At 43.0% G+C, this 15,036-nt stretch overlaps 1 protein-coding gene across 3 annotated transcripts in view; it reads right to left on the bottom strand.

The window, feature by feature from the left end:
• Positions 1–15,036, bottom strand: part of ZNF385D (zinc finger protein 385D) — an 801,336-nt gene that overhangs the window by 267,317 nt on the left and 518,983 nt on the right. The window contains exon 1 of one of the 3 annotated variants that reach the window (XM_070575954.1): positions 12,564–13,211. The exons of 1 other annotated variant lie outside the window; for it this stretch is intronic. In XM_070575954.1, coding sequence (XP_070432055.1) covers positions 12,564–12,585 — 22 coding nt within the window. In that variant the 5' untranslated portion in view covers positions 12,586–13,211. Of the gene's footprint in view, positions 1–11,737; positions 11,987–12,563; positions 13,212–15,036 lie in introns of those variants that run through there. One more of the 3 variants, XM_070575953.1, reaches the window with a different exon arrangement.

Genomic DNA, 15,036 nt, shown 5'->3' with positions numbered 1-15,036 from the left:
GCATAGTGAGAAGACGCCCCAGGGCTCTGGTTTTCAGAGGCTGAAATTTAGTCAAGGTCACACAAAACAGTGTGGTGGGCAAGCCTGTGCAAGGGAGCCAGACGTTTTGGGTAGCACCCAGCTTGGCTGCTTGCTGTAGTCTGGCTACTTAACCTCTCTGTACCTCTGCTTGCTCATCTGTAAAATAGGCGTACTGATCATTCTTCCGTCACAGGGCTGTTAGGAGGACTGGTTGAGCTGATATACTTAGAATAGTGATGGCAGGGACTAAGGACTTCATAAACCTTAGCTATTTTTAGGAGTCACAGCGCTGCCTTGTGAGGTAGGGTGACTTGTCATTATCTCAATTTACTGACTTGGAAGCTGAGGCTCAGGGCAATTCATCCAAATTCACACCATAAATCAAGACTTGGGTTTTAACTTTTAGTTTGAGTATTGGTACTAGCCAGATATGTGCATTTACTGATCACTTGGCCTCTGTTTTCCTGTCTATGAAATGGAGACCTTGATTCCATATGTTTAATGCCCTCTCTGAATGACATAGGCTATGACTATAGTAAGCAGAGATGGGACCAGAGACAAACATCTCCCAATTTTGCCTCTAAAATGGACATAAGTGAAAGTGGGATTGTGTTGGGCCCTTTCTGCAATTGCATTTTATGCTTGAGGAAAGCAAGAGTAGCTTCTGCTTTGTTGTTCATTTGTTTTCTTGTCTAAAATGCTAGTCGGCAGCAGTGCAGGCCCGGTAACCCCTACTGTGGAATAATTTGCTGTTTGTAGCAGCCCTACTTACTAGTCATAATAGAAAAACAAAAGTGCATTTTGCTCTGCACATAATAGTCACATATCTGGCAGACTACGTGCTCTGATAAGTGGATGGCATTTGACAGGAAGAGAGTGAATTGGCTTTCCTAGGCAAGGACAGGCAAAGCCAGCCTCATTCACTCAACACCAGCCAATTGATGATGAAGTAGAACCCCAGGTCTCTACTGGAAATTCATTGCATCAAAGAGAGACGCCTGGGGCCCGCCCGGTGGTGCAGTGGTTAAGTTTGCACGTTCCGCTTCTCGGCGGCCCGGGTTCACCGGTTCGGATCCCGGGTGCAGACATGGCATTGTTTGGCATGTGTGCATTATATGTGGTAGGCGTCCCACATATAAAGTAGAAGAAGATGGGCATGGATGTTAGCTCAGGGCCAGGCTTCCTCAGCAAAAAGAGGAGGACTGGCAGTAGTTAGCTCAGGGCTAATCTTCCTCAAAAAAAGAAAAGAGATGCCTATGGCTTGGCATTATACTCAGTTACTCAGTAAACAGTTGTGATTCCAGTGCGCATGTGCCAGGCTCTGTGTTAGGAAGTGTGTGAGTTAAAAGTCTTTCTCTTCTCCACGGGTATTTTTGGTAGAAGCTGTGGTGTAGGTGCTGCCTTGTCTCTGTGTGTGTGTGTTGTTTTAAGGATATCGATTGTTAACACAATATCGGGTCAGGAGATAGAAGGCACAGTCATTAGCAGCAGCTGCCCTCATAAGTTGTTACAGAGCTCAGAGAAACACTAACGGATAAACAAGGTCGACAGGAACACAAGGGGCCAGTTCTGAAGGTCCCAAGGTGGTGAAGCCTTAGCCAGGCCTTTCTTTCCCTAAACAGCAAACAAAACGCATAAGTATTGATGTTCAGGGTAGGCAAACTGTACACTGAACCAAGAATGACTTCACCCCGGCTTGCTCATCATATCTCACGGCAAGAGGTGATTTACAAGCTGCCCTCTATAGAGATGGTGCAATAAAGATGATCCATGACCACTTACACTTGATCTTTGGGGTATTTCTTCTTCTTTTCAGTACAGGAGGGCAGTACGGAGTCAGGTCTATGAATTCACGGCAAGAGCCATTGCCAGCATTTAGTGAGAATGAACCCTGTGACAGTATGTCGAGTCCTTTACATATGCCATCTAATTTAATCCTTACAATTATTCTAGGAAGCATCATTTATTATTCCTGCTTCAAAGCTAGGGAAACTGAGGTCAAAGAGATCAAGTCACCTGCTCAAGTTCTCCGTGGGGAGCTTGGTCTCCAGCATTGAAGTCTGGATTTGAACTTGATCTGTTGGAACCAGGGGGACCAATTCATCCCAGTCTGCACGAGACTCTCTCAATTTCATCTCTGAAAGTTCCATGTCCTTGGCACTTCTCAGCCTCAGACAAAGTAGGATGGTTGGTCACCCTACTCAGAACTCACGCCATGGACCTTTCAGCATCTTGTGGAATAGAAATAGGGAGATTTGAGTTAGAGACTTAGCCTTGATTGCCCATATCTGAAGCAAGCTGTAGCCCAGAAAAATGACCTCTCGAGCCTTACTATTTAAAGTGTGGTCGGTGGACCAGCAGCACAGATGCCACTGGGAGCTTGTCAGAAAGGCAGAAACCTGGGCCGCACCCCCAGACCTACTGAATCAAGACCTGCATTTTCATATGATCCTCGGGTGATATGTATAACCTTAAATTTTAAGAAACATGGCTCTTAAATCCTTTCCAGAACCATACCACTGTGATCCTGGATCACAGGGAATGCTACTAGCACAGCATGAGCCTCTTTTGGGTGTCAGCTCTACAAAGAATCCCAAGTAGAAAGGAGGGGGGCCCATCCCTTAGGGACTTCCACTCTGGAAACCAGGGGGCAGCACAAGGCAGTTTGTAATCAGGTTCAGACTTCATGCGATGGACTGATTTCTCTAAGGCGAGGCAGCATGTGGAGGGGAGAAAGAACACAGGCTTCAGACTCCAATTGACCTGGGGTGGAATCCCGACCAGGTAGCCTGGGTGACCTGGGGCAAGCTGGAAACTCTTAGGGTGCAGATATGCTCTAGAAAGTAGTTAAAATTGCCCATTTCAGTGGTTCTGAATTCCAGCTGTCCTTCAGAATCAACTGAGGCTTTTTTTTTTTTTTTTAATGCAGATGCCTGGGCCCCACCCCGAGGGAAGAGGATTTAATGGGATTGCAGTCGGGCCTTGACAATAGCATCATTTCAAAGTTGCCCGGGGGATTCCTTTGTGCAGCCAGGATTTAGATCACTGATCTTCCTCTTAAGGATGGTGGTGAGGTGCCAATGAACCAGCTCACGCCAGCACTGGCACCGAGCAGGCATCCACGCTCTGTTAAATTCCCTGCCCTGTCAGTGGTGCCCACATCATCTGTCAGCACCAGGACTGCTCTCCACAAGTGGGAGTTGAGGAATTCTCTAAGGAAACCAAGAGGACCGGAAAGCCCACGTCTTAGGCTTCTCATTACAATATTCTTATTTATTAAGCATTTAAAAGTTTAGGAAAAAACACAGCCAAAAAAGAAGCAATTTACCAGAAGGTTGGTGTTTAGGATCCTACACAACTCTTTTATAAAGGAAATTTTCTTTAAAGGAACCTGTCTTCTAAAGCACCTTTTAACTGATAAAGCTTCCTTAGGATATGACTCCCAAGAATTCCCATAGACCTCTAAGTTACAGCCCGCCCTTCCTCGAGGCAGCTAATTAAAACACCTGGTGGTAATCATGCGACTTCCATATTGTGCACTGCATGGGCAATAGTTCCCAGCAGCTACAGCGGCGTTGCCTCAAAACAAGGGCACCATAACTTATGAACTGTCACAGCGCTTTACAGGCAGGCTTTGAGCGAGATGCTAATAATTCCATACAGGAAGGGTGGAATGGTTTGCCTTTTTTTTTTTTTTTTTTTAATAGCAGGGCCAGTCAGCCAAAGAAATCAGTCTTTAAAAGTCCAGCAACACATGGAAGGATAAAAATCAATACTGAATCCCTCTTCCCTTCCCAAGCAACTATTAATAAACTCCCTCGGCTTTCAACATGTCTATCCCCATTAGAGTCTTGGAGAGGAAGGAATATGGGACACAGAGTCTTTACAGAGGGTTTCCTGCCCTGCTCACTTTCTCTCCCCAGACTCTGCTTCTGCAATTTCCCTTTGTTATAAGATAACGATAAAGAACAGATTAGATGTGGCCTTGAAGGTACCTCTAACCCCACAATACAAGGGGCTGTTTGAGGAAGTAAGCAAATGCTCCCTTCCACAGTGAACTAGAAATCTCTGCTGGAATGCTAAGCTGCAGAGCTGAATACATAGTTCCAAGTTGTTTTTAATTTTTTTTAATCCGCTCTTCTCTTTCTAATTCACTTGGTTTTTCACATCCTCATAACAAGGCCCAATCATATGGCACTTTGCAGATTATGAAGCTTGCATTCAACATCTCTGTTGAGGTTCCACATCTGAAGCTCCCTGTCAGATAGACTCTTTAACCCATTGTAGGAAAGGAAAAATCGACGCAGACAGATTCAACTATTTGTCCAACATCACACTACGAGCAAGTGACAAAGTTGGTACTTGAACCGGGAGGGTTGGCGAGGACGTGCTGAAAGCTCTTCAACTATACTCCTGTCTCTCTTGCTGTATCTCTTCCAACCAAACCTCTCACCGATAATTGAGATGTTTTTGCAGAGACACTTTTATTTAAAGTGCCACTTACATCAGGTATGAGATCTCCTTTCAGGTCCTTGGCCAGTTTGCCCTGAGATCTGTTTCTCAAACTTTCACTGGACTGCCAGGGGCTGACACCTGCAGCATGCATTGCCCAGGCTGCCTTGTCAGTTGGCCTCTGACTCAGTTCCTCCAGTGAGGGGCAGAGGCAGTGCGCTGGAGGGTGGGCAAAAGGGAGAAGCCAGGGTATTTCTCTGTCTCTCTCTCTCTGTGCCTACGGCTGAATCCTCCTATCCTTCAATGTCTTAGGCCTGCCGTGATTCCAGCTCCCACCAGGAGGCGCTGGGCCCTGTCCTCCAGGACCCTATCTCTTGCGTCTTCATCTTACAACTGCCGGTGTCTTGCTACTTCTAATCTCTGGGTTGCCTCACGATCCCTTCTGTGGCTTCTCAGCTCTTCTAACACCCTTATAACAAATTATCTGCATTAAAGTCCTTCTTTTGGAATTAAGTGGCATGGTTCCTGATTCTGGTTGACCTTAACAGCTTTAATAACTTTTATCAATTTTCATACATTTGTATATTGGGTTGGAGATAGAGGGGAAAAGTAAGAGAGAATCAAATTTTACTGACGGCTTACCATGTACTTCCTGGGGCTTGGCACTTTTATATGCCTTGTATATTTTAGTCCTCAAAATAGAACTGTGGGAAACATATTATCATTATTCTCCTCTTACAAAAGAACTGGATATCAAAAATGTGAAGCGCCTTGCCCAAGATTACAGAGCCAGTAAGTGGAACAGTTCAGATTCTAATGTAGGCCATTTTTTCCTCTTTATCAGTCACAGAATAAAGTGCCAGGCTGGGACTCCATCTTGAATAAATCCTGGAGATGGTGTCGTTGTAAATATCAAAGAGTTTCTAGCACAAATGACTTGGATTTTTTTCCCAAGCATTGAGTTAAACTGTGGGACAGCAGGAAATATAATTACTACAAGCCTTAATATCCAACACTGCCTTGGAGAAACGGAGAGAGTAGAGAAAGCCTGGGTCCTGCCTGAGGCCGATTTATGCCTTCTAATTAGTATTTTTGTGTGATTATGAATTATTTGATGTAAAAAGAGAAGGCAGGATAAATAAAAGTATGAGTTATGCTCAGGCCTTGGTTATCAATTGTGATTCCACAAAGTCAAAACACAAACGTATCTTAGATCCCAATCATTTGGATTCATTACTTTAGCTATCAGCTGCAATATTTTTTCTACCATTTATATTACAAATAATCTTCCATTCATAAAATTATCCCCTATGCTCTGCTGTAAAGAGTAAAGAAAACTGAAGTCAGTCTCAGAAGTACTGAATTGGAGTCTCGGCCTTAACATTGACTAGCTGTGTGACCTTGAGAAAGCAATCTCAGTCATCTGAGGCTCAGATTCCTCATCTAAAAATAGGAATAATTATATTTTGTCTACCTCCTGCAATGGGTCATTTTAAGGATTAAAAAAAGCATAATGTTGATGCATTTTGAAAAATACAAATTGCTATACAAGTGTAAGGGATCATGTTTATTAAAGTACGTTTATATTCATTATTGCGTTTTTATCCTCAGAGCAATCTGCCACAAGTACTTTCCCTCATCAGCTGAATGCATGAATATGAAAAAGGTAAGTGTGAAGAACAATTTTACAAAAGCCTTGCAAATAGGAGTCAAAATTATCTCCATTTTCTTCAGCCTTCACAAGTGGCAATCTTCAAAGTTGGGGGCCTTCCCGGGCATTTTCGGCTACTTGTACACAGGGGGTTTTCTTGCCTGCCTCCGCCTGTGGCAAGAGAATGTTGTGATCAGGCGAATTGATACGATGCACACTTCTACCATCTTAGAGGATGATTTTAGGTGTTTTCAGACATTTTGGTCTTAATATTGGTCTTAATATTCTATTGATTTGTCCCTCTTTTCTCTTGACACTGCAGAGTCCCATGAAGAGAGAAGGAAATGGAAACAGAAAAAAGATTGGGGAATTCCTTAGGTTTATTTCAAGATTTAATTCTTAAAGACTAGTCCTTTTACAGATTAAAAAAAAAAAAGCAGCTAGTGTCTCAGGAGCAAAGCGGAGCTCACGTCTCTTGTCAACACACAGACACCAGCTTTCAGGGGGAACGGCAGCCTTAAAGGATCCACTGAGAAAGGGGCCCTCCTTCCTCTCTGGTCTCCAACAGCCATTCAATCTTGCACAATCAACACATGTTTGAAAGTGCCTGTGTGCCTGGCATGGAGCCGAGCAGGGTGCTGAGGATACAGATCAAACACCATTCATCCATTAGCAGAATTCTCAGCTGCCAAACCCACCCCAGCCACAGCCCCCATCTCCCACCAGGTACAATGGTGCTTTGGGGCAGACCGTGTTGGCTCAGAGCACCAATCCTGACTCTGCTGCCCATTTCCCTTCTGACCTTGGCCAGGTTACTTTTCTTTTTCCTCCCCACTTACAGAAATGTGATACTGCAAGTGGGCGAAAAAAGACAAAACTGGAAGGTTGATAAGGAGAAGGGGTTCAGGGCACCCGATCCAGTGTTCTGACAGAAGTTCATATGCATTTCAGGATTTGGAATCAAGAGGGTTTCGTAGAAATACCTTCAATTTTAAAGGCCGTGCAAACCTGGCGCTCACATCCACTGAAGGCCGACTTCCAGCTGCTTCATAATGATTTTAACGCTGCAACAGAGCAAAGCATCTTCCTATTTTCAACCCTAGCAATTTGGTTTAAGCATGATCTCAACCACTTTAAGCTTTGATATTTCTAGCCACCTCTTATGCTGTATTTTCTCTTAATGCCAGCAATCATGTGTGAAATTCTGTTGCAAAACTAATCTTTGTGGGAAATGATATGTAATGGTTTCTTTAAAGAGAGAGAGAGAGGGCAGCGACTATGACCTTTGTTGTTTTTTGACATGTTTTTCAGAGTGTAATACAAATGGAAACATCTCTTTCTCAAGGTCACAGAAACAGGTTTCTGCTTATACAAGCATTACTCCTTCTTAAGCAGAAAAAGCTTTGAAAATTATCCTTATGACTTGATTTCTAAAACCTCTAAGGTATATAATGGTTGTTAAACTTGAAAGCCAGCTGTGCTCAAAACACAGTTTTATATCCATCTTATTATTTCAATAATGTTTTACCTTGCAAATAATGTGAAAAGATTTAGGAATACATAAAAGATGTGAATGAAGAATAATATTTGGGTATTTATATAACAAAGTACTATTTGACAAGCCAGTGTGAAACATACACACACACACACACACACACACACACACACACACTAGCCAACACATGTTGTCTTATCAAGGAAGGTTTCAGTCAAAAGCAGCTGTGACCAAATCTTCTGGAATGGAAGTCAGAAACCACTAATTTAAATTTTTCATTTGTTTTCTAGAACAATTATGCCACCCACAAAAAGCGTAACTTTGCAAGTCGTCATTATCTCATGAATTTTGGAACTTATCCCTTAAATAAACTCATCTCATTTCCATATAATTACAGCAACTAAGAAGGTCCTTTGGAAAAAAATACAAATTTTTAGCTCAAACTTTAAGGGTGCAATAAGGAATCCGTGTTACTGGCATATTGATCAAATTTGGTTCCTTCAAATAAAAACTTCATATGAATTTAAAGAGGATGGTCCTGAGGGAGAAATCTACGGTTTTTGAAGTTCTCTCAGATTTCTGCTTCCTGCATATGATCCTTTCCAAGAGTATTCACCGGCCACAGTGTCCATCCTAGTTATGCAGTAATTTACGGAACATCATTTCGATTCATTTGCAATAAAACATAATGGTAATGATTTCAAACTTTAAAAAGGGGGGATCTGGATTTACAAGTTCCTTCCTGAATGATTCTCTCCCCCTGTCAGCCGCAGGAAGACAGAAACACCTCCAGCGTGTTTAAAAGACTCTGGTGGACCTAATTCCCCATAACAGATCACTCAGTGCAAACTAATTAGGGCGAGTTAAATGTTTCCACTGAAAACATAAAAAAAGAGGAATGTTTTTCTCTGCTGCCTGCTGTTTTTCGCTCATTTCCTTCCTTATAACCTCACCGCCTAACTGTTTTTCTAACATACTGCTTTAGAGGTGAAACTTGATGGTCCAGCCACAACCAAAAGTGTAAATGCTGACTTGAGAATGTTTTAAACATCCCAGGGGAAAAACAAAGTCCCTCCTATGACAATGTACAAACCTGTCTGTTATAGGCAGGGGAATAGGTTTCTGGCCTAGAATTTTCCTACCAGGTTTTTTTCTTCCAGCTGTTATATTAAAAGCTTCCTCAATCAAGTATTTCTTGTTATGATAGGAACTCCATTAAGTATTTTTCCTATTTTTCTTAGGCATTTTCAGAAAGACAGCTGATCCACAATTAACCTAAGCTGAACCTGAATGGCTCATTCACACTTTGTAAATTTTGCTTGCCTTTTCTCCAGGTTTAATTAATACGCCATTAACAGCAGCCTTGAGAGTGAGCCCTCCTATTTGTCTCTAAGTTCTGCTCATTTGTTTAAGGTGCATCAGTTCTTTTTTCAGGAATATTCTCATGGAGCAAGCCCCAGCCCCACCTTGGCTCTAAGCTCACCATAGTCTCCATCTGGTTTCCTCGGGCCTGAAAACGTCCTGATCTTCAGCCATAGAGAATCTCCTCAGTGCCATCAGCCTCCCATTTTCTCTCCTGATGGCAAAGGGTTGAGGCATGGCACCTCTCTGGCCAAGCATGGACAGTTTGTGAGGTTGACATGACACTGGCAACAGTTCACCATTCCAGCAGTGGAGAAATGTGTTGGGCCAGATGGAAAGGGGAAGATGATTCAGACATACGGTGCTTAGAGCTGGAGACAGTACATGGTTACAACCTTCTGCCAGGCTCTGAGAAATAGCTGGGAGGCACTCAAGCAAAGAGCCTGCCCTTCCCACCAGCACACTCCTCTTCACCAAACTGTAAGATGGCAGCTCAGGGCTGTTGTACTGACAACCACCCACTGCCTCTCTTCCTTAATCTGGGGCGAAATCTCCAAGCTGCCTTGCTTTTATTTCTGGATAAATTATTAACGGCTACTCATCCTTGGCAAATGTAATTTTGAACTATGTAAAATATTTATGGGGTGGAGAGGGTAACTTCCTAAGTATTTATTATTTCCCTTGCTTTTACAGTAAATCCCAATCAGGTTGCTGACCGGGATTTTCCTTGCTTCTCTCTCCCACGTGAACCTTATTTTTAACTCCAAGTAATGAATGCAGGATCGATAGAAGAAGTAACAAAAGTATCCACGGTGACTGAACAGCAAACTCTTAAATCACTGCGCAGTAAGTGCAAATGAACAATTATTGAAAACACTGCACTAAAATTTCAATAGGAGATAAGAGTGAGGCTTAAGTCATTAAAAGGGTCCATTAGTCTTGTAAGTCTGAGACAGCACACTCAAAACATGAGCTATGCTTGAGAACTGGAAATATTACATATTCCACCAACTTGCACGCACACAACTGACTCCAACTGAGCAAGGACATGGTCCAATTGTCCAGTCCCTAAGGGGAAGGAGGCATACAGAGAAGCAGAGAGGCTGAGCCTTGATTCCTCAGTTATATTTGACAGGGAGGTGGGTGTGCAACACTGACAAATTAGATTATTTATAAGGGAGTAAATATGCCGCTTGCATATCAATTCACCCAGTGTTACAGCATCACCATGCTCTCCATCACTCCCCGCTGGGGATGCAAATAAAAGACTTCTGACACTTCTACCCCATTCCCACAAATCACCAGAAGAGCCCAAGAATGCAGCCCTGCTTTCCCTTTGTCCCTATTCTCCCTGACTTCATAAACCATTTGCAGTTCCAAAACGGAGAAAGTAACGGGCAACCAAATTGCAAAGTGAAAGCACTGGTTTGAAAAATCACCTGAAATAGCTAAAATTTTGGACACACACACACACGCATGCACACACACACACATAAATATACGCACTCATAAATATACTTACATACATACATAGTCTTAGGGATTTGCAAACATTAGAATGCTATAGAATCTTAACATGCCCGGGTTGTATTGCTCAATTCTTCTTGCCCTAGCTCTTGTACCATGCATTTCATTAGAGACAGGTGGGAGCCCAGAGTTCTGGGTGTCTAACAGCTTGAGTGAGGGGCCACATAACATAACCTGAAAGAAACGGCGTTCCTGAATACACACGATTTCCTTCGTGAACATAAAAACACATCTGATGCTGGAATCACGGTAAGATTGAACCACGCTCACGACAGAGAGGGCAACTTTAGCCTTGTCTTTCAAAGAGTATAGCTTCATCTGAAGAGGACATCACATTTCATTTTGTACTATTAAAACTTGCATTACACAGTGAAACTAATTGTCCTGTGGGTCACTCTGTTTTCCCAGACGGCTGGATGAGCATACAGTGAATAACGTGAGCAAGCCTAGCGAACAATTCCTCCAATAGCCACATGATAATCCAGTACAGCATGGATGGCCTCTGACCAGTACTTTTAGACTATACCACGACTCTGGGTAACGCTGCTCCCCCACCACAATCACATAGGGAATTGTTGCAAGAGGCCGAAAACTTAAACTACAATTATAATCTACTTGCCATTTCTCATATATCATTACAGAAGCAGGAATTTTATTTTGCCCAAAAGACATATTATCTTTACCAGCTTTTCCATTTATCAAAAATATATTCACAATAAATACTTGCTATTTTATTAATTGCCAACAAACAAGACTACCACCTCCATTACTATGCCCTGGAAAGAGGTGTTAACTCCGGATTCTGTTTAAATTTGGCTAGGAAATGAGAACCGTTCTTCCCAATCAATTTCAGTATTTAAGACTTCTTTTCCAATATGACACACATTATAGGGAAATCAAAACTGCTGTCAAGACAACTACAGGCGTTCGGATTTGCAACTTGGGCTCCTTCCACACTTTCGCAAATGTTTCAAAGGCTCAAGAAAACAAAACAAAGCAAATAGTACACACAGAAGTAAATACCCAAGAAGCTAATACTGCCCACTGCAAGTTTATCTAAATGAATCGCTAGTCTGAAAAATGACTCTAGACTTCAGATTTAAAGCAAACCAAGAAATCACCCAGAGCATTTGCATCTTGGAATCCTTCCCACGCCGCTCGCCAGTTGCTCTCACAAACGTTTTAGTATCAGATAGATGCCCTTAGATGACGACGCGGGATGAACTTACAGAAGGAAAGCATAACTTCAGGGAGGAGGAAAGGATATTCAGTCCTAATCCTTGGCTGCTTCCTATTTACTGAAGGGGTTTTGCCCTCTCTCCTAGCAGTAAGTTGCAGCGTTACCCTGCAAATGTACAGCTCCCAGCCGGCTCGCAGCGCTCCACTGATAGCCCAGATCTGAGCCTCAGCATGTTTTCTGGAAATGCACGCAGCTCAGCTGAAAACCTTAGGGAGGTTTCCACCGTGGCACACAATAAACTGCACAAATATTGAACAGCTCCGGGACCTCTAAGGGTTTAAAATAATATGCATTTTGTGCTAGGCTGCTGCTAGATGGGAAACTGGGATGGTATGGAGTGTGCTCAGCTGCTTAACTACTGCACACCAAAGAATGTTTTCCCATTCCGCCTCAGAATTCGGGAAAAACCAAAATGCTTAATAAAACATTGACATTGACTAAGCTTTCACAGCATCAGTAGTATAGGAACTTTCTTTCACATTCCATTAAGTTAGCCCATTACTTCCCACGCATCATATCTCCTTCTTCACCTAGCTAAAAAAGCCAACTTCATGCAGACGAATCAAGGCAAAGTTTATCCACCCCCACCCCTGTCTCTTTTCTTTTCCAACTTAAACTCATCCATGACTAATAAATAGCCCCAACTGTGGCACAAAGCAAGCTTCGAAGGCTCCACCAGCTTGGTCCTCCAGTAGCCAACTGGAGGTGGGTTTAATGTCATATATTCTCGCGGCTTAAAGATTTTGTAAAGGGCTTGTCTGCACTGATGAAGAGCTGGGCACCCCCAGAATTACATCATCAGAGTTAACACTCACCAAAATACATTATGTTTCTCATTAATCAGACAGCTGGAACCCCACCGCGGCGTCTTCAGCATCAGCTCGCACCCAAGGCTGACACGCAGAGCAGAGCCGTTTCATGCTACATTCGGTGGAAATGTCCCCGGCGTGGAGAGCAGCGAGCGCCGAGCGTGCCTCCCCCGCGGGATGAGCGCCTTGCAGGCTGCCTTTCCCGGGCTACGATCCCCGGCGGCAGGAGCGTGCGCTCGGGCTGCCTGCTGCACTGCCCATCCTTACTGTAATCCGACTCCTCCTTGCGATGTCCTTGCCGCGCCTGTGACATCAGGACTGAGAGTACTACAAACAGACACCCCCACCCCACCCTACCCCACCCCCGGTTAGCAGCGGCTCCATGAGGTGCTCCGATTGCCTGCCTGGACCAACCATGGTTCTCGGGAAGCTTTGACGAACCCGGAGACCTGGGAGGGGGCGGAGTGAGGGGCGCGAGAGGCTCTCTTAAAGAGAGAAGGGTCTCTGGATCCACATAGACTCGCACAGGGGAAATTCACCAAGGTGCGGGAGGGGACGTGGTTAAGGCGAGGTCTGCCATTAACGTGTAATTAGACACACTTTTATCCCGCCCCTCCGGTGAATGTAGTTCTCCTCGCCAAAATTTAGCCTCCTCTCCCAAGTTAAAAAGGCAGTGGGAAAAGGATTGGCGCTCTGTGCCTGCATTCTCTTTGCTGTGGGCTTTAGGGTTTGTTGTTTGTGATGTTTATACCTAAAAGGAATAAAAGATTCAAGGGACCATTGCTAGGGTAGTAGAGGATTTCACTTAAAAGTGATCAGATCACAGAAACTCAGTAGTTGGTGGACAGTTATTTTTATTTTTTGAGTATTTTCTGAGCTAGGTTGATTGAGAAATGTAAAGAAAAATAACTGGTGATAAAAATCACCTCCCAGTTTTACGAGATCACATTTGCTGTCTCCCTTAGTAGGTAGTAGAAGGGACACTGAAGCTGAACTGATCTTTGACGCCTGAAGGGGAGAGAGATTTTAGCCTGAAACACAACCAAGATTGTGTCATGACTTTGGTCACCAGTATAATATAGATACACACACACACACACACATACGCATGCTCACACGCCCATTAAATTTGAGATGAACAGTCAAGAAAGGCAAAGCTTAGCCAAGCCTCTGGCTCCTCCAATAGCCTAATGAATTGCAGTCCTTATCTTACATAGAAAAGGATGTTAGGAAGAAACCCCTGAAAGCTGTGCTGATTAATACTTAAATGCTCAGCATGGAAAATAAACCCACAGAGCAAGTTCTGTTCCCTAAAGACTTAGCACTTTGGGACCCAACTTACCTACTGGACCATTCAGACTTAAAAATTTCTAGAAAAATCTATGAAATTAAGAACTGAAGATAAAGACAGAACTGCAGCCTATGGAAGGAAGCAATTGATATATTTTTAATAGGGGTTTTTATAAGCCATGGTAGCAAATATTTCTACACGCTGATATTAAAATATTCAGTGGGCTTTCCTTGCACAATTCTATATCTGTTGGTGGATTTAACGCATATTGGAACTGGGGGCGGGGGAGCTGAAGCTCATAATATCAGCTTGCCATGCAATCTTGCAAAAATGCTTAACCCCCCATTTCTTATCTGTGAAAAAGTACGGTGACCAATATCCTCTCTCGCAATGGATTATAAAGAATTTAATGAATGCGACTAGGTAATCATATATAAATCAAAACTATTTCTGTGAGTCTTAGGATGAATCTAGTGACGTTCTTGGAGAAATATTCTTCATTTAAAGCAACTTGGAGGAAGAGTTTAAACAGTAAAGAATATTTACTTTTTTCCTCCTTTTTTAAATTAAAAATAAAAAGAATGTTACAGGAAAATCCTGAAGAAAACACGCAAGTGTTTTTCCTTTTGGACAGATGGAAATCATCCAAAAGTACAATTAATGGCCCTTCCCTCAGGCAAAAGAACCATCTGTGATGCAGCTTATTCATGAGGCTCATCAGATGTCTTGACCTCCTACAGGGGCTAGGGGGCACTGTAGTTTAATGTTAGAGTTTTTGGTCCTTTTGAGTTCCTGTAGTTAGCAGACGCAGACCTTGAGAGCTGAGGTTAAAACAGGAGATTTCAGACGCTCAAGGACTGTCTTAATAATTAATAACACGCTTGAATTTGCATGGCATTTTGCAGTAACAAGCTCCTTTCACTCATGTCCTCTTCTTACTCACTAACAGAGATAGAAAAGTGGACATTATCCATGTCACAAATCAAGAACTTACGGCTGAGAAATGTTAAGCAACTTTCTCAATGATGCGGTCAGGAAAGCAGTGGCCTTACTATTTGTATGTTGAATTGGTGTTCAAGTCCCCTGCAGATGTCTTTATTCAAAGACATAAATTATAAATTTCCCAATTATAATGGCTCAGGTAAAGGTCTTCCCCAATCAAATTATGTCACTGAATGTTCCACAAAA

The sequence above is a fragment of the Equus przewalskii genome, chromosome 15 (assembly GCF_037783145.1).
Source record: "Equus przewalskii isolate Varuska chromosome 15, EquPr2, whole genome shotgun sequence".
NCBI classification, from domain to species: domain Eukaryota; kingdom Metazoa; phylum Chordata; class Mammalia; order Perissodactyla; family Equidae; genus Equus; species Equus przewalskii.
The sequence above is the reverse complement of the archived record's forward strand: the minus strand, read 5'-3'. Positions and strand labels throughout refer to the sequence as shown.